Genomic DNA, 20,844 nt, shown 5'->3' with positions numbered 1-20,844 from the left:
CCTCTCAGCATCACATAATATTCCCATGTAACAAATCTGCACAAGTACCCCCTGCATCTAAAATAAAAGTTGAAATTTTTCTGAAAAAAAATGAGTTCAGGCAAAAAAAATCCTACCATACTAGGTACCTTAAAGTTTTAAGATATGGTCCTGATAAAACAAGGGTATTTATATTTTTTGAATTTAGAAGCACAGTAAGCAAAAGATCTGCTAAGCAACCAAAAGTAGGAGAATGTGATGAGTTACATTTCTCACTGTAATTGCTAAGCAGCATCAAATAGCTTCCTGATTGGTACAAGTGGCTTCCAGGGCTGTTTAATAGGACATTCCTTGTCATTCTTGTTGGTAGGTAATCTTCAACTGCTCTGCATTCAGGTCACCGTGCTGTTCACCTGATCTCTAGATTATGTGTACTGCAGAAGCATTTTAGTGTTTTTCCTTGCAAGGATTCCAATCTAAACACAAATTACAAACTCTGCCTCTTCAGTAATCTGGTCCTGCTATGAATTTAATACCAAACTCTCAGTTAAGGGTGATACAGTCGATGACTACAGCCATTATGGCAAGGACCATGGTGTATCATTATACTACTTCCTCTTCCTGGGCACACAGGAACTCCTCCCTTTCCAACCCCTTTTGTACTTGTCATGGGGGCCGTGTGACAATGTTCTGTTAATGAAATGCAGATGGAAGGAATATGAGTCACTTTGAGGTCTGTCTCTTAAAACATCTTGTGCAATTTTACACCTCTCTCTTTCCTTTCTGGAGTAATTGTTCTAGATAATGGAGCTCTCTGTGGAAGCAGCCAAGACCCCAAGTCACTGGAGGAGAGCTGCAAAATAGCCAGACTGAGAAGCACCTGAGAAGCAAACTTTTGCTGTATTAAGCCATTGAAATTTCAATGTTTATTTGTTACCTTTTGTCCAAAATTGTATTATGTTTCATAAGCAAATAAAAACTAAAAGCTAAAAAATATAAATAAATAAACAAAACAGAGCCAAGCAGCCATTTGCTGATTAGAGGTCACACAGGTACTCTGAGTTCCCTGAATACCCACACTTCTGTTTAACAATGGGACTTTCAGAGCTCACCTGAACCAACCAATCAGAGCTCACCTGCCTCCTCAAATAAGGGCTCAGCTGCATCAGCTAGTCAGAACTGCACCACATCAACCAATCTGAACTAAGCAAGTTTGAATACTTCATTTGCATAAATGAACTTGACTGGGAACCTCGGTGGGAACTTTCTCTATAAAAGTCAAACCCTCTCTTTGTTCTCTAGAACACACCTTTGTTTTATACCAAGGTTGTGCCTTCTGCTTTTGCAGACTGTAACGGGAATAAAGTCTTTTTCCTTTGAATTCCTTTTCCAAAAACTTTTGTTAATGATAGGTCTGCATTGCTAGTGACTCCCACACTGAACAATGCAGATATTTCCATCATTGAAGAAAGTGTCATTGGACGGTGCTAGCTAGACACAGTCTTATAACTTCCTTTTCCTCACTTAGCACCATATCATGTAGTTTCACACATCATTAGTGTCCAAAAACTGATTTTACTGTCTGACTTATATAGATGTTCTTGGTTTATTTATCTGGTCTTCTATGTTTGGATACTTAGATTGCTTTCAAATGGTCACTGTCATAAACGACACCCTAGTAGACGTCCAAGGGCAGCAACTTTTGGGTATGTCTATATTGATTATCTTAGGATAAATATCTAGCTACAAGTAAAATTATGGGGTCAACGGGACATGCACTTTTTAGGGCTTTTGATGTATATTTCCAATTGCACTCTGAAAAGATCATATCAATTTACCCTCCCAGTGTTATTTTAGTACTTGCCAACATGAGAAAATAAAACTATATTTCATTTTTATTGTATTTCTGTCATTGTTAGAGAGATTTACAACTCTATTAGAGGTACCCAGATCAATTGTTTCTATTTACACAAATTATTTTATGAAATAACAAACTGTCACAGTGTATATGGGGAATATAGCTTCTACTCACCAAATAAAACATGGGAAGGCTGCCCAGAACCCATCTGTGCATTAAACCCATGCTGGGCTGAGCAGAGGTCCAGTAAGTATTTACTGGTCTTGGCTGAATCCGTGACAAACGTGTGCTTCTTCCCAGTGACACTGCTTGTGATGGTGAACTTTTTTTGCTGAAGGAAGCAAACACAGACTTTAAATACACTGATCATCCACAACTCTCCACTGATGCACAACTGCAAGAAAATGCTCGGTCCCTCAGTTCCACATCCTGTAGCAGGCATCCACGGGTGCATGGCAGATGCTGTCTGACTATGGCTTGATATTCTTCTTAGCGTAAAGAAAATCCCTCTTTTTAGTTTTTTCTTCATTCATCAATCAAATTGTTTATCAAACAATTACTATTTTCCAAGGAGCATGCTGGGTGAAGAGAATATGAAGTGGGTCAGGTACATTGACCTCAGCAAGGACGGAACCTAACCCTCAGTGTGCATTATGAAAAGCCACTAAGTATTCCCATTGCTTTTATTGTACAAACTCCAAGAAGTTGTAGACAAAATCTCAACTAGTCAGGTTATGAAAAAGATAAAAACACCTGTGTATTATAATATTTCTGGCTATAACGTGGCAGATTCTGTTCTAAATGCTTTATGAGTATGAATTTATTTTGTCTTCACAACTACAGAATAAGAGAGATTCTATCACTTTTTTTATTCTGCAGATGAAAAATAAAAAAGCAAGAGTCCTCAAAATGCCACAGGAATTGAGGTCACACCACAAAGAAATGCTTCCCCACATTATACCTTCAAGGCCCAGAAACAAAGGGGTAGTATTTGTCCAGCTCACTGGGCTAAACTGGGGAAGATGACCTATATGAGCCTACCTGTATAGAGCCTTATGAAAAACACACAAATTTTTGCAATATATTATTCTGATAATAACAATAAAATATAAATATAGGTGATATTAAATATTAATTCATATAAAACTTCCAAATAAAGTCTTCATTCTGGGTATTCTATCTATTTCAATAAGAACTTTCAGCTTGCTCCTATAAAGATAACTTTATAGGGCCGGGCGCGGTGGCTCAAGCCTGTAATCCCAGCACTTTGGGAGGCTGAGGCGGGTGGATCACAAGGTCAGGAGATCGAGACCATTCTGGCTAACACCATGAAACCCCGTCTCTACTAAAAGATACAAAAAACTAGCCAGGCGTGGTGGTGGGCACCTGTAGTCCCAGCTACTCGGGAGGCTGAGGCAGGAGAATGGCGTGAACCCGGGGGGCAGAGCTTGCAGTGAGCCGAGATCACGCCACTGTACTCCAGCCTGGGGGACAGAGCAAGACCCCGTCTCAAAAAAAAAAAAAAAAAAAAGATAACTTTATAGAAACAGGGCTTATGCTTGAAAGGGCTCCCAGAAACCCCTGATCCTCTTTAAGGCTAATCTCTTTTAATTCCTGATAGTCACCATTTCCAAGAAATTCCATTCATGCATGTCAGATATCAACAAAAGGCAGATAAATATTCATTGCTTTTTCTCTGAGAAACTCCTTTTTACCATTAACTTAATTTTAGATAAGTTGTTCATTATCTATATATTCTACTTTTACTGACAAGTATAGTGCTAAGCCTCCTTGTGCTAATAGGAATGGATTCTGAATCCAATTGAACTGTACTATAACTAGTATTTCTTTAAATAATGTGTTGTCTCAAGCATTCATAAATGCTGCTCCACTACTCATAATAATTCTTCTTTAGTACTCAACAGATCATTTTATCCACACTTTTTCAAAGTTGAATATTTGCTTGAAATCCAAACACTTTGTCACTACACACTGATAGTCTTTCATGCAATCCTGATAGTTTTATATTAAGTTTATCCAGATATTAAGCAATTTTTATATGAACAAGTCACTCTTCTTTTGAGACAGGGTCTCGCTCTGTCACCCAGTCTGGAGTGCAGCGACACAATCATAACTCACTGATACCTTAAAGTGCTGGATTCAAGCAATCCTCCCACCTCAGCCTCCCAAGTAGCTGGGATCACAGGCAGGCACCACCACATCCAGCTAATTTTTGTATTTTTTAAGTAGAGACAGGGGTATCGCTATGTTGCCCAGGCTGGTCTCGAACTCCTAGGCTTAAGTGATCCTCCTCAGCCTCTCAAAGTGCTGGAATTACAGGGGTGAGCCACTGTGTCTTGCAAGAATAAATCACTTTTTAAAATGTAATAACTATTTTTTAACAAATCTGAGAAGAGAGAATCATTCACACAGACACATACAAACAAACACACACACCAAAGTTTCTTTCAGCTTATAAACTCTCAGCAAAACTCTGCTTTCAGATGCCAGTGCTCCAAGGTATCAAACACCAGAGTGGAATGTTGATCCTATTTCTTGACATAAAGGTGAAAACAGTCTTGACTGTAGTGGTTTGGATTTTATTTCCATTTGTCACCATTTTGATAACATCATATAATGGAAAATTCTTATCCGCAAACTTTCGCATAGGCAAGCTGCTGCTCTGATGATGTATACGATGATGTATAACTCCAATCTCTGAGTTTTCAGCACCAGCATGAAATCCCTTCTTTACACTTCTGTGGTTGCAGTATAAACATATTAGGTTGGTGCAAAAGTAATCGCGGTTTTTGCCGTTAAAAGTAATGGCGAAAACCGCAATTACTCTTGCACGCACCTAATTCATAGCAGGTGCTTCTGTAACATGCTGGTTTCAAAGCATCAGTTTACCATTTTGAATATTTTTCATCCCTAGGAGTTTTTTATTTTTTTTTTTCTGTTGCTATTTGTTCACCTGCTTGATTATTTGTTTTGATACATCTTTGTATCAAATACAAATAATAGTTTTCTAGGCAGGGGAGATTTGCCATCAAGCTAATGAAACTGAAGGTCCAGGGCACTAAGCTCCTGGGAGGAGCCCTGGCAATGCATTCACATGGTCTTATCATACGCAGAAAGTAAGATGTTTTCACCCCAGTTTGTTAAGACCACTGACTCTTTCTACTCAGACACACCCTCCTTGCCACTCACCTTCGCACCAGGTGGTATTGGGTGACATGGACCAGATCTCTCTAAGAAGTTGAGATGGGGATACACTTGGTTTAGATTTAGTTGGATTTATTTAGGTGATTTGAAGGCTCTTCTAGAATAGTTGCTTTATTGCTAGCTATCCCAGAATACTCCTTCCATTTGTCTAACTCAACTAAAATCTCAGCAGAAAGTTGCAGGGCCAGCAGCCAGATGAAATTGACCATGCTCTATAATACCCAGCCCCCCAAGGAAGCATGAGCTGTACAGAGCCAGTAGCTGATCTACAAGAAGTTTTTGCACTCATCAGAAATGAAAAACTGTAATTTAGTTCTCAAAAATACTATCCAATTGAAATGCTTCCCTATCAGGGATATACTCTATAATAGTGTATACTGCATTATCAATACATCATATGAATTTTTTATGGGAATCCCATGAAATAGAATTTGTTAGGTTTCACGCATTTGCAGCAAAGAACTCTGTTGCAGCACTAGAAAGAGCAAAAATGTTTCATGCAAAGCTGCGTGTTTCATGCATCCTATTAATCGTTTCAATAATAAAAACATTTCAATCCACCATGCTAGAAGAAAAGCTAAACTATATTTCTATCCTCTCTAGAGAAAATTATATAACAAAAGTTTCATCATATGGAAAAATAATCAGAGTATGCCATTAAAAATTTGAAAGGAAAAAAGTATTATAGACATCGTCAGGAAGTTAATAAAAATATTACTTGCTGGCTTTTGTGATATCTGCAGGATTTGTTCAGCTTTTAAAAATTCATAAAGTTTTTGTGATTTCTTTTCTCATTCTAAATAAACATTTCTTTCATGCCATCTATTGTAACTTTGTATTCTTTTTCATAAAGAGGGTCCCACATAGCATGTATCTGCTTCTGTTTCTATGTATTTCTCTTCAGAGATTTAACTAGTGTTGATAACCCAGAACAGTTACTAACATGCATAGGTTTATTGTTCTAGAAGGAACAGGTTTTTTATTGAACAATCAAACCACACATGGATGCCAACACATCGACGAATCATATTCTTTGGAAATGTCATCTTTCTCCATTTCCTTTGCTGCTTTGGTGCAGGCTGGCAAGATGAATGATCTGTAATTGTTTGAAGAATTTTGGCCTCAGGTATTAAAAAGCAAAACTGAGACCAGTTTCCTGAGTTAATTTTCATGTTATTCACTGAATTCCCTATTTTGTTCTTACAGAAGCATAAAGAGTTCAAGTCATTATCTGCGTAAGATGCTTGGTTTGCGGCAAGCTGCCGATGACATTTCTTCATCTGATGACTGTTCTGTAAAAATAAGTTATTCACGCCAAGGAAGAGGATGATCATCAGAGAATGGAACCCCTAATTAAGTATTTTTTGAGCTACTAAGTTTGTCTTCAGAGCCTGATGACTTCCCAGTTTTAATCAAGAAATTAATCAACTAATTTAATCAGGAAATCCCCTGGTGGGGGGGGAAATAAATACCTGTACAAGTTAAACCAATGTATACATAAAGTACTTACTTAAGGGGACTGTTGAGCTTTACAGCTTCAAAAAATTCCATTTTTAAAAATTACTTTTTAGGTTATCTGCATTTTTATGAATATTTTGAAACAGTGCATTGAAAAATCTGAACAATTAAACATGCAATAAAAAATAAGTAATGTAGTAGTATTAAATTCATTAAACAAAGTTCTTCATATAATCTTTCAGTTTAGTTAAAGTAATTTGAGTAATTAAAATTCTGAAAAATTCACAAATATAAATTCATTTGAGTTTGGTCAAAATAATTTGGAAAAAAAGTCAGTTTCCTGATAATATATGGACCACTTGAATAAACTCAATTAAATTGTGCTCAATTATTATTTATTTTTATATGTAAGCTTTTTTCCTGAAAACAAACAACAATTTATTATGAAATTGTATCTTGACAATGTGTTAACTTCAAAGCCAGGATGGAAGAAATAAAAGAAACATCCTGAAAATGAATGAAAGCAATTATGTTCTACTCAGGAAACTCTAACATCAAATAATAATACAAATAGTGATCTAGTCAGAAAATGTTTTTAACCATAGAGAAAACTAAATAGGAAACAAATATTTTTTCATGGGCCACAAGATAAAGAACTTCATATTTTATAATAAATCGTCACTGAAGTGACACAGGTACTGACTGGAACAACCACAGGACAGGCAGAGGCTGTCAGCCACCAGGGTACAGTGCCAGAGTGACTCACTTCAGGAGATAGAAATATGCATGCAAATAGTGTTCAAGTAGATTTCAAATGTTGTATACTTAATGGCGATTTTCTATCCAAAAATAGACTTTGAAACTTTTAAGAGCTATCAAAATTTTGCAATCCTCAGTGTCCCGTAGCACATCTTTAGTCCTCAGAGACAGACCAGAGGCCTTGGCACATCGTGTGCTAAGGGAAAATTAAAACACAGAAAGAAGTTACCAAACCTTTCAGGCTCTACTCAACCTAAACTACACTCTCAACATCCATTTCCCATCTCCAACTTTGCTCTCAACATTAATGGAGTCTCCAAATTAAGAAAACTTTACCCAGAAGGGAAGTGTAGCCCTTTAGACCAATGGCTGTTCTTGGGGATATGTGGGGGTCCAGGCAAGGAATAGTAGGGAAGAAATGGCCTCCTGAGGACCTCCCAAAATCCCCTGGCAGACTTCTTCCAAATATCCTTCAATGCATCAGAATGCAGGTTAACAAACAGACAGGTTGTGAGAACGTTTGGTCAGGAGAAAGCCACGTGACCCACGACCCACTGCTCCTCTAAATGGCCAACAAATTAGAGGAAAATGAAGTGCAGGTTATTTATCAACTGAGCTGCACTCACATAAGTAGAAATCTTTCCAGTTTCTCTCCACTGAAACCGTAAAGTTGCAATTCTGCTGTTGTTTTTCACTTCATATACTACAACACCTTTGGCACAGATCCCCAGGGCCATCTGCTCTTCTGGCCTCCTCTTCTCTGAGAATACTTGGTGAACCAGCACACCGTATTCTGGGAGCTGCTGAGTGACCTGGAGCAGAAAAAGGCTGATTTAGAAACAGGCACATGGTTTAAAATAATGGGCCCTCACGTCACTCACTCCATGCAAAACACATTGATAGGCGTTCTGAAAAGAAAGAGTAGGATCATCCCATAAGTTTAGGAAACACTGGATCGAACAGATTTATTTGCTACGTACAGAATTTCTCTGCACCTCTGATATGATGGAATTTTCCTTTTTTTTTTTTTTTTTTTTGTAACCCAAGGAATACTTTTCTCATGGAATACCTAAAATAGTACTTAGAACACAGTTATTATGAAAATAACACAGTAGAATAATAATATTCTGAATAAGTTTTTTAGAATTCATACCCTTCTGGGACATCTCATAGTAAGAGATTTCTTTTCCTGGTTATGTCAGAGTCTATAGCATTTTCTGTTCCAACCCCCTTACATGACAGATACAAAAACTGCAGCTAAGGCATAGAAAGCAACCTTCCAGATCACCAGTATTAGTTGTGAACTGCAGAGAAAATGACAATTCACTTTGGCACTCCTCACCACTGCAGCAATGCCTTCATGGGGGTCCCCATAGCCCAAGGTCTTGCCTCTGTTTACTAGGTTAGGGGAATAAATTTTGCCAGAGGCCATGGGTCAACTGGAGCTGGGGACTGCATTAGGCCACCAACTTCTTAAGAGACCAGAATATAAAATGAACACAAATGTTTCTACACCTGAATGGCTATCACTTTCCCACCCTGGGCTTTCCCAACCTCTTCTTCACCAGGAAGACGCCAGTCCCCATCAGAAAGTTGATGTGTCTCTGGGACCCACAGCCAGGACCTCTTGCTCCATGCATTTGAAGCCCTCTCAGAAGGGTTTTATTGCTGAGATCTGGTATCCCATTCCTACCCCCAACCAGAGAGCATCATGTCCTATCCAATCTCTCTCATCCCCAGGCAAGGTCACAAAAACAGGGACAAATTATGGCTTTTGAGAGCTTCTTTCTCAGGCTCCTTGCCCATTCACTGTTGATGAAGTCTGTGCAGACAGCTTATGCTGCCTGCAGACTCCACAGCTCTTCACACAGGGTTCAGATTACATTTCTGAACCCTAAGCCTCCTTCATTTAACTTTGGAGAGACCCTGTCATCATCATCATCATCATGATTATCATCGTCATCATAATCAGTCAGTATCCTCATCATCATACAAATCAATATTTACTGAGCGCTGGTGCTGAAATATCCAGTGGCCAGACTGGGCATGTGATTAAAGTTTAACAAAGCAGGACCATCCCAAGATAACTAGGTAGATGTTTTTAAAGAATTCGGTGTGATATTTCTTTTAAAAATAAGCATTAATAAGTAGTCCTCATTAGGATAAAGACACCTTTGCTAGACTTATACTTCTTCAATTGTTTAGTATTAGTTTATATTCTAATTTATTGTTTAACTATACAAAGAGAGATATGATACTTTTCAGTTCTTTGGGCCTCAAGATTCCTACTGGTAAAGCACCATGCTAAGCCTCTCCCAGCATAATTTCATTATTATTTAATCTTCAGAACAATCACAGAGATGGTGAAGCTATCCCTTTTCTAAGTAATCTGTCCAAGTTCCTGCTTTGGAGTCAGGAATAGAAATATGGAAGGATGAGCCTGTTTGCTCCTGAGTCTTCACTCTTAACAACTGAAATACAGGGAATCCAAAAGGCCTGGAAACATAGGCGAATATACTTAATGTTGTCAATGGCATCTTCATCTGTAAAACAATAAAATAATGACGTCTACCTCCATTCCCTGTCTGCTAGGGAGTCTCCTAGGATGCTTCTCCTGGCCCTGTTTGCATTGCTATTGCTGGGTGTCCTTTCAAAGGGTCATTTCCTCTCCATGTGCTTTGGGCCATCTTACTACAAGGCCTGTCCTCCTTACAACAGGCAGCAAAGTTGAGATGGGACCAAGCACTCCTGGCTGCAGCCACACAGCACCCTTGCTGTATTGAACATTCTTCTAAACAAATGGATTGTTATTTCTGGATATTCATCAAGGGGTTCAGAATTCATCTTCTCTGACCTCATAATTACACCCGTGGGTATTTACCCTAAGAAAATATGCTGAATAATCAGGACAACCCCTTCTCATAATGCTGTTCAGTACAGATTTGTGGGGTGATTTGGGGAAACCAGCTCCTGGAAGTAAACAGTTTCCTAAAAACAGTACTGCCTTAAAATTGATTATCAGGCAGCCTTTACAAATGATATTTATAAAGCATTTGTAATTATCAGGAGAGTGCATTTGTTGTAGTGCTAAGTGGGAGAAACTACAAGATACAACCAGTATGATTTCAATAGCAAGAAAAAAATATTTTAATAACCTATTACAACCCTCAGCTATGTAGGAAAATGGCTCCATGGTTGAGGAAGTTAGGAAAACACTGAATTCACCTTAAACAGATTATTCTGAGATTAATACGCTAATATAGTTGTGAATCTACAGACAGACTATGGTATTCAGTGCTCCCCAAAATGGACTTTTGCCCAGTCTGTTGCTAGTATGAGATGCTGAACTGTCAGAGTTAGTCATTAGTGAACCGGGGGCCAAGAGGCAGCCTCCCAATAATGATTTTCTCCTTTTTCTAATGAAACACAAGAGCCATGAGGAGCTATAATTAAATAATCCAGTGATTGCTTGTAGAGTAGTAACTGAGCTCTGGGGTGGGCTCTGAGGACCCAGGGCCCTCCAGGCATTTATAGCCCAGTAGAAGGGATGGAAAGTGTCCAGAAAGGACTGCAGTGCAAGGTGTCTTAGCAATATGTATCAACAATGTTCAAAATGTTTATTACCTTCCACCCAGTAACTCCACTCATGAGATTCTATCCCTAAGGAATGAAGCAGAAATACAGCTAAGATTTATATGTAAAAGATGCTAATCTCAGTATCATTTTAAATAGTCCCATATTGGAAACTATTTGTATGTTAAACAATAGAGCATTGAGAGAAAAAAGTAGGGTACAACATACGTTAATTCAAAAGAAGTTTTCAAATGTTTAGATTTATGGGATTATATGCATACATAAAAGTGCATATATAATATAAAGCTAATTTTAAACATATATGCATATACACATATATAGGAATGCACAGAACAAACAGAGAAGGATGAATATACCAAAATATAACTGTGCTATCTCCAGGCAGCAGAATTATGAGGAAATGTTTACTTTTATAATCAGGGAGGGGGAGAAAACCTTTAACAAACCCTCACCCTAATGAGAGGCTCCCAGTGTGCTCTGGGGGTGATGACAGAGCCCTGTCTAGTGTCTCCGTCTGTACCACAGGCAGGTAACACTAGTGTTAACAACCCCAACCAGTCTACCAAGGGGAACTGCAAAAGCAAGAGTGCTCCTTGAAACCGATAAAGATTACATGTAAACGAAATAAAATCTATTCAGTGCTTTCTGTGAATGGGGGAAAATTGGTTTCCTGTATTTTTGCTTCTGAGCCTGGTAGTTTCTTTTACAATCATTTTTCATCATTCAACCAGGAAGCGAGGGACCCTGACAGTGAACTCAGCACTCAAAGCCAGGGTCTGGGCAGAGGCCAGAAGGTAACGTCCATCCTACAGGCGTCTATTGCAGGGTTGGGTCCTTGGCCTCTAGACTGGATTCTGCAGTTCTGTGGCTCTGTGACCACTCATCATCAGGTGGCTTTGAAGTCTCCACTGGTCCTTCATCAAGGGAATGCTTTGTCCCCTTGACAGGGAACACGTGTGCAGCCCGGACTATGGAGTGCCCTGATCATGCTTTGCCAGTGCTTCTCAAACGAAACGCTTGCAGGCTACACTATGTTAGATACAGGGATAGTTCTGCAAAATGACTGGCTGAAAAGCAAAGGACCGACCTCATGTTGGCTGTTCTGTTTTCAAGTACCCATCTCAATTAAGGGCTAGAAAACACAGACGGAATATTTCTACCTGACTTCTGTACAGAGAAATATACAAATCTCCTAGCTTCCTTTTAAAACTGCTCCCCCAATCAAATGGCCCAGCCTCTATCCTGTCCTGGGGAAGCTGCGAGTGTCCTCTCACTTGCCCCCCAGCTGTATCTGCACAGGCACAGTAGCCACTCCCTCCCTGGTCCCCATATCTTGACATAGAGTAGCTGGTATTGTTCTTGTTCCATTGAGCGTTTATTGAGTTGTGCGCCTGTGGGTAGACCGCAATCCTCCCCACAAGACGTGGGGCTTCCTGGGAACAAAGAGCATATGCTTTTTTGTCTCCATTTTCCAGTGCCTGGCCCACAGCAAGGGGAGGTTGTGGAGTAGCAAAGACTATTCATCATTGTGTGTGCCCACACGGGGGTACTGCAGTGCCACTGTTTCTGCCCTGCTGGTGAAGAGACAGCGGGCTCAAGCTGTACCCCTGTCCACAGGCCACAGCAGCTGTGCTGTGTTGAGGACTGCTGCCTGGAGGGCTGCAAACTTGGGGTTTTGCAACGGCTTTTCTCTGGCTCAAGCTCTGATCTTGTACTACTGCTGTCCCATGTGTCAACTATAAGAAACGTGGTCTCCCTGCTTGGAGGAAAGTGTCTGGAATGCTGATCTAAGATTTGGCCGGGCACAGTGGCTCACGCCTGTAGTCCCAGCACTCTGGGAGGCCAAGGCAGGTGGATTACCTGAGGTCAGCAGTTTGAGACCAGCCTGGCCAACACGGGGAAACCCTGTCTCTACTAAAATACAAAAATTAGTGGGGCATGGTGGCAGGCACCTGTAATCCCAGAGTGAGACTCCGTCTCAAAAAAAATAAATAAATAAATAAGGAAAAGCCCTACCACACTCACCCCAGCTCACTAAATCCTACCCTCTTTGGCGTCATTTCCAATGCCAGCTGCTTCCAGAAGCCTCTCCTTGCCCCTCCCTCCCTCTTAGAGCTCCACCCTTGCTCATGCCTCCTTGTGGGTCTGCACACACCTGGACCCCTTGAGAAGGCTCCAGAGGGGATTGCTGACTGCATTCCCTTGAAGACCAACACCTCTCTCCAGGTCAGGAAGGCCTTACCCTCAAGAACTCCAGCTCAGCATCCTCTCCCCAGAGTGCAGAGCTGAGCCGGTGCATCTCTGAGACTTCGACTTGGACGCGTAAAACAGTCATCCTCTCGATCAGACTTGCTGGGATGTAATCTTCAACGTGAAAGTATGGCTTACTCTCCACCTGCTGGAAGTAAGATGCAGAGGGGGAGGGCATGATCAAGACACTGTCCGGGGGACTCTGAGCAGAATGAAAACATTATCTGTAGTCACAATTCCAGGAGAGCTCCAGAGAAAGACACTTCCTCGAGGTGCCCACCTGGGAAATTATTTTCCACTATACTAGAAACAGGGCCAAACCCTAGGACATGAACAGAAAAGAGAGAGTAAAGGAGCTGTTTTTGAGCCCCTTTTTATGCAGGTAGTTCACAGAACACATAAGGCTCTTCTGATTCTCACAGGAATACTCTGAAGACGGCATTGTCATTGCCATTGCCAAGAGGAGCAAGAGAGAGGTCACTCAACAGGGCAAAGCTCACACCACTTGAAAGTGACAGAAACAAGATTTGTTCACCCCAAACCCTCACACTTTCCATGACGTATGTTTTACCAAAAGGCACAGCAAAACCTTGGCCCCAAAACTCCATGTTTTTTCTTAATTCATTTAGCATTTCTGTCTACTTGCACTCCCAGAACATTGTGTCTTCTCACCAGGAAGGTCTTAGCTTTGGCATCATTGCTGCACAAGAAAGTGTTCAAGGAGTAGCCCCCTGAAAAAGGGGAGACTGGATACCCCCACCCCACCTTCGTCAAGTCTGTTCTTTGAGAGACTGAGGCTGCATCCCCGCTAGGAGAGGATAGCAGGTCGAATCACTCACTGCTTGATGGTGAGTTCCCTGAACACAGACTCTGGGGCAGGCAGAAGTCTGCAGAAGTCCACGCAGGAGTGATATTGAGGTCCAATATACAGAATGAGAAATGCAGGACCAGGCAGAGGGAGAAGCTGACTTTTCCTTTGTATTCCCAAATCAACATGTCCTGGTCTCAGGATGCCCTTGCCAGCCTAACCCTGGGCAAGCCATTTCCCTCCAGTTGAGAACAGTTACTCATGAGGAAGGCAGCTAGGATCTGGGAGAATCTGGCCTCGTTGGGGCTGGGGGTGAACGAGTTGGCCTGAGGGGGGATCTGAAGGGAAGAGCACAGTGTCCGCCACCTCCCACTCTCCTGATGTAGCATGTCCCCATGTGGCCATGGACCAAGAATCCTCAGGCTGGTGCTGGCTCGTGCTGGTTTTGAGCTCAGCTCCACCACAAACGGAGAGACATTGTTCAGCAGGCTAGTGCGTAAAAAGCATTTAGAATGCTATTAGAGTGGCCGAATTCCAGAATACTGGCAACACCATGCTGGTGAGGATGTGGAACAACAGGAACTCTCAATCATTGCTGGTGGGATTGCAAAATGGCACAGCCATTTTAGAAGACAGTTTGGTGGTTTTTCATAGAACTAAACATATGTTTACCATACAATCGAGCAATCGTGCTCCTTGGTAATTACCAAAAGGAGTTGAAAACTTATGTCCATACAAAAACCTGCACACAGATGTTTATAGCAGCCTTACTCATAATTGCCAAAACTTAGAAGCAAATGATGTCCCTCAGTGGGTGAATGGATAAATAAACTGTTACATCCAGACAATGCAATATTGTTCAGTGCTAAAAAGAAATGAGCTGTCAAGCCATGAAAAGACATGGAAGAGTCTAAAATGCATATTACTAGGTGAAAGAAGTAGGTGTGTAAAGACTACATACTGTATGATCCTAGATATATGATATTCTGGAAAAAGCAAAACTATGGAAGTGTAAAAAGATCAGGGGTTTGGAGGCAGGGAGAAATAAATAAGTGGAGCATAGAGGATTTTTAGGGCCATGAAATTACTCTGTAAGATGCTTGAAAACTGGTTATACAAATTGAGTAATTATTGTCATATTCAACTAAATCAGAGTCCAGGAACCAGGAAGAAAATGAATTCGGGGCACATAGCACCTGCTCCAAGAATTAAATTTTTCCAACAGCCCAACTACTGAAAGGACTTGCTGTAACCCTAAGACCAATTTTACCTAGTAGCTGCTGAAAAGACCTGCTGGGACTCTAAGACTTGTTTCACCTCCCACTGTCACTCACCAATCAGTTTTCAGTTCCCAAAAGCTTCTCAAGTGCTGATGAGTTTTCCTTCAAAACTACAACATTTTTATTCCTAAGAAAAATCTCAACCTTCTCTTCGTTCTTGAGACACACCAAAGACCATCCAGTATGTGAGTATACCCCAAACTGCAATTCTTGCTTCCCAAATAAATTGTTTTAAATTTAGAGATTCATCTCCATATTTTATTTGACTTCAACAATAGCATAATGGTGGATACATGTCTTTATACATTTGTCAAAACCCATAGAATGTACAACATCAAGCGTGAACCTCAGTGTAAATTATGAGCTCTCAGTGGTAATGGTGTGTCAATGTAGGTTCATTGATTGTAACAAATGTACCTTCTGGTGCAGGATTTTTATGTTGTCTGTAGGAGAAGGCCGTGCATGTCAAGGGGCAGGGGATATATGAAAACTCCCTATATTTTCAAATCAAATTTACTGTGAATCCAAAACTCTTCCAAACATTAAAGTCTATTAAAACATTTATTTTAAAAAAGCATTTAGGATCTTTGACCCAGGATCCTTTTGGTAGGAATATATCCAAGAGAAAAGTCCATAAGGGACTGAAAAAACTCTGGGGTCAAGTACACTTGTTTTTATGGCATTTATAAAACAGAAAAATCAGATGCAATTTAAATGATAATAATAGTAGTTATCACTCACATAGTGCTACTGGGTGAATACCCCACAATACAAGAACGAAGAAGTGAAGGAAGACTGGGAAGGCATAGCAGGCTGCCACTCCAGAGGATCACTAGGAAGGCCACTGGAGGACATGTACAATTGAGTGAGAAAGAAGAATGCAAATCGAATGTGGTGAAGTTCACAACTGTGTAAAAACCCCCGCATGTGATCAAGGCAGGGAGAGAATGCACCCAGAGGAAAGTTATTCTGCTGTGATGATGTGATTAAGGAGATTTATTTTTATACTAAATTGTCTTTGTCTCCCTTTTTAAAATGCAAATGTAATCATGTTGCTTCCCTGCTTAAAATTCTTCAGGGGCTCCCAATCTTTCACAACAGTGGTTTCCAAGTTATTTTTTTCAGTAACAGAACCATTTATCAAAGAAAATATAAGCCCCTTAGGAGGCCACACTGTCTTCCCAGATACAACAGGTGGCCGCCACCCAGCTTCACAGCCACCGAGGCTCAGGCAGCGAACAGGCCAGACTTCTCCTCTTGCCCTTTCAATGACACAGAGAGGGACTCTCCCTTCTGAGGCCTCACTCAATGCCCTTTGAAGTGTCCATTGCAGCACCAGTCATATAGCAAAGCAATGTGAAGTGAGCCCTGGTCGCGCTCTTTCTAGCTTACCTAACCTCAGAGTCACAACTTTCTCAATGGCAAGCACCAGCTTTTCAGGGTTGATGTAAGAATTCAATGGTGCCAAGCCCAGAGCAGACCTTCCACAAATCAAGACTGAGTAAGTGGTTGTATAAATGAATGGGTTTGCGTAAACTTACTGGCCTTTACAAACATGAGACAGGAAAAAGGTCTGCCTTCAGGAGCCATATGGGGGCAGCAGAGAGCACCTCAGAAATATCCTCGGGGCAGTAGACAGGTTAAGGCTTGGCAGGATTTGGGGATGGGGAAGCAGAAGGAGGAGAATGAGATGACACTGAGCCAGAAGCAGGGTGAGATCAGTCAGAAACTGGACGGGCACAGGAAAGCACCATAATGGAGTGTTGGTGCTGGTCCATTTTATGTGTCAACTTGACTGGGCCATGGGGTGCCCAGATATCTGGTCAAATATTCTGGGTGTGACTGTGAGGGTGTTTTTGTACTTGACTGACACTTAAATCCATACACTGAATAAAGCAGATGGCCCTCCCTAATGTGAGTGGACCTCATCCAATCTGTTGAAGGACTGAATTAAACAAAAAGACTGACCCTCCTGTGGAGAAGCAGCTCCTCTCTGCCTGACTCTCTTCATGCCAGGATGCAGGTCTTCTCTTGCCTTTGGGCTCAGGCTTGTACTGGAACTGCACCATTGGCCCTCCCAGGTTTCCGGCTTGCTAACTGCACAACTTGAAGCTTCTCAGCCTACATAACCACATGAGCCAATGCCTTCTAATACATCTCTAGATAGATAGACAGAAAGACATATAGATGATAGATAGATAATAGATACATAGATAGATACATAGGCAGAAGATAGATACATAGATGATAGATAGATAGATGATAGATAGATAGATAGATAGATAGATAGATAGATAGATAGATACATAGATGGATAGATAGATAGATAGATAGATAGATACATAGATACATAGATGGATAGATAGATACATAGATACATAGATACATAGATGGATAGATAGATAGATAGATAGATAGATAGATAGATAGATAGATAGATAGATAACTATCCATTAGTTCTGTTTCTCTAGAAAACCTGGACTATTATAGGCTCATAGAGACAGGTCTGAGCCCCTGGAGCCCTGGGGCAGCAGACTCTGCTATACTGACTCCAGGTCTGAGTAAGAGACTATTACTCAAACTCCCACCTGCCTCTAGTGGATCTGACCTGTGGTCCCCAACAACTCTAAGCGCTAGAGTTAAACTCAGGTTTGACATCCTGTATCTGAATCTACAGACTGAAGGTTAGCTGTTGTGTTATTTTATATTAGAGCACTATAATGCTGGAGGAAGGAAAAGGAAAGCTTGTAAGCATAGGTACCACACATGCATTGCCACCTTTCACCTTTACAGCAGATTTGCAAGAGATTGATGATTATTTTCCATTTTGCAGATGAAAAAGCCAAGGCTCAGAGAGAAAACATGCCAAGGCCATATGGCTACTGAACCAGAGGCCACAGCAAGAATGTCAACTGATTCACTGGGACACTCCTGGCTTAGAGCACCCTCCTCCCAGGACTCTGCAGTGTAGCACCACAAGGACAAGAAGAAGGTGGCCTAGGCATGAAAAAGGCCCTAGGCCCAGGTACTGAGGGCAGGAAAGAATTCAAGGGTAAGCAGTGACAGGGCTTGTCAAAAGGGCAGGAAGGAGGTTAAGGGGTCCAGGCCAGCTCTGAGACACTGTCTCCCTGGGGCAGTGTCAGGGGCAGAAAGTGAACTTCCAGTCCCCATGGACCAGGGTAGGCCCAGGAGAGCGGACAGATGGGAACTGAACTACAGTTCCTTGACAAGCCAACTGCTGATGTTCCGATGGATGACTGTCATCTGTAGTGTCTTCCAGTCCAGGAGTTTCAGCTCCATTCATTCACAACTCTTGCACAAACTCCCTGTGCTTCAAGCACTGCTTTGGTGCTGGAGAAATGGCTACACAAAGCAGACAAAAAAGCCCTTACCCTCAGGTGTTTTCTATGCTAATGATCAATAAAATGAATTCATCATCCCACGTGATGATAAATGCTGTGAACAAAAACCCTGCAGGGTGAAGGAATATGCAGGGACTTCGAAGACCCCAGGACACAGCAGCACCTTCCGAAGCTGTAGCGGTAGGAAAGCAAGACAATGTTGGGAGAGTCTGAGAAGTGTTTTGCGAAACGCAGTCTGTAACCCATTGGTGAGCTATGAATCAATTTAGGGGCCCATAATCAGCATTTTTAAAATTAATGAAAATATAATAGGAGATATCAATGTGCATTGCATATAGAAAGGTTGCACCTTATTTCCTGAGGTTTTTGCTTCAGTTCTGTTCTATATACTTGTGTGCGTGTTGGGTTTTAATGTCCATTTATCCATGGGACATGGCAAAAAAAATGTTTACAACCCCACTGTTCTCACTGCTTTAACTGTTGGGCTTGTCCCTGCCCTTCAGTCCAGTTCCAGAGCCAAGGCAGGCAAGTTATAACTGAGGTCACTCACAGCCCTCCCCATCTATCCCACATACCCTATGAGGGATAAGACACAGAACTCTGCGAAGGTGTTCACACCCAGTGGTGGCTACTGCTTCTCTTTCTCAGACTCAGGGTGTATTAATCTACTGGAGTTGCCATAACAAATACTAACTGGGGAGCTTAAACAATAGAAATTCATTTTCTCATAGTTCTGGGGGCTGGAAGTCCAAGACCAAGGCTTCCACAGGTTTGGTTTCTCCCAAGGCCTCTCTCCTTGGCTTGCTGACAGCCGCCTTCTCCCTGTGTCCTCACATGGCCTTTCCTCTGTACTTGTGCCTCCCTGGTGTTTCTTCGTATGTCCAAATTTCTTCTTCTTATAAGAGCACCAGTCAGATTGGATCAGGGCCCACCTTAACAGTCTCACCCAAAATTAATCACCTCTTTAAAGGTCCTAACTCCAAATACAGTCACCTTCTGAGGTACTGGTAATTAGGGGTTCTACATATGAATTTGGGGGCTCAAGACTCAGCCCATAATACAAGGTCTGACCCCGGTGATGTAGCAGACTAGAACTTTAGGTAAACATGGTTCCTTTGTTCACCAATGATATAACATCTCTGACCACTCTGACCACTAACTGCCCACTGTTGGTGGACATGTATTTCCGGCCACACGTGACTATTCATCTTCTTTTTGGAAACGGGAAACCATCCTTCCTCCCTCTCAGTCTATGCACTTTGCAGTGTGAGCTCTATCCCTGCCTCCTAGGGTGACCATGGGGTTAGACTCAAGTCTAACCAATCAAAGCATGACATCCTCCTACACAATGATTGGCTTCAGGTGGGCACATGACTCTGTCAGCACCAATGGGACAGAAACCCACGATTTCCATGCTATTTCGAAGGGAGAGACTCTCTTTCTTGCACAGGGCTGGAACCTGGAGGGTGGAATTGGAAAGCCATGAAACGCAAATTTGACAGGAGAGCACAGCTCAGAGACACAAGAAGCCCAAGTCCTGCTGACATCATGTGAGTTCCTATCACCCAGGGTCCAAGGTAAGAGTGATTGGGCTGGAAGCTTGTCAAAGGGATGCTATGGGGCTGAGAAAGAACCAGAACCCTTCAGTTTTGCAAGCCAGTAAATGACATGTTTTATTCAAGCCAGCCTGAGCTTGATTTGCTATCACTGGTAATCAACAGAATGCTGTCCAATCACCTATGCTGGCCAAGGGTATGGGAGGATGCTAAAAATGACCCAGTGGGTCCACTTGTGGGGCCAGGAACTCTAGGGGATTGATACTGACCTTGAAAGGTATATAACATTGAGACAGATGAGCAGACATTATGGGAAAGGGCATTCAAAGGCCCAAGTACCTGCCAGCTCTTAGGATTTCAAGGATTTAAAGGTCCTTTTGAAGATTTCTGGGGCAGAAGGGTGGGGTGGGTGTGGTTAACATTTCATTGTTTCTTCTTCTTCTTTTTTTTTTTTTTTAAGCAGTGAATTCCTCCTTCACGCAGTGAAGGTCTCTTAAAGAAGGTCTCTTAAAGAAGACCATCTCTTCTCCAGGCTAAGCATTCCCCAGTGGTATCCAGCATTTGTCACATGACAGTGGTGAGTGCTATCCAAGATAAAGCCCACTGTGCTGACTGGGAGGTCACCAGGGAAGAGATTGGTGGAAACTTCCCCTCCTTTGCTCCTTCCTCTCTGCTCCTACTGATGCATCCAGAGATGGACTCCACATTCAGATGC

The 20,844-nt window shown here is 41.6% G+C and overlaps 1 protein-coding gene across 2 annotated transcripts in view; it reads right to left on the bottom strand.

Moving 5' to 3' along the window:
- The window catches only part of FRMPD2 (FERM and PDZ domain containing 2), a 127,943-nt gene that overhangs the window by 43,126 nt on the left and 63,973 nt on the right, over window positions 1-20,844 (bottom strand). The window contains exons 13-15 of one of the 2 annotated variants that reach the window (XM_010383729.2): window positions 13,116-13,271; window positions 7,906-8,091; window positions 2,012-2,168 (exon numbers count right to left, since the gene is read on the bottom strand). In XM_010383729.2, the coding sequence (XP_010382031.1) occupies window positions 2,012-2,168; window positions 7,906-8,091; window positions 13,116-13,271 (499 nt within the window). The remainder of the gene's footprint in view (window positions 1-2,011; window positions 2,169-7,905; window positions 8,092-13,115; window positions 13,272-20,844) is intronic. The other variant, XM_030940836.1, reaches the window with a different exon arrangement.

The sequence above is a fragment of the Rhinopithecus roxellana genome, chromosome 11 (genome assembly GCF_007565055.1).
Source record: "Rhinopithecus roxellana isolate Shanxi Qingling chromosome 11, ASM756505v1, whole genome shotgun sequence".
Taxonomy (NCBI): domain Eukaryota; kingdom Metazoa; phylum Chordata; class Mammalia; order Primates; family Cercopithecidae; genus Rhinopithecus; species Rhinopithecus roxellana.
This window is presented reverse-complemented; position numbering and strand designations above follow the sequence as displayed.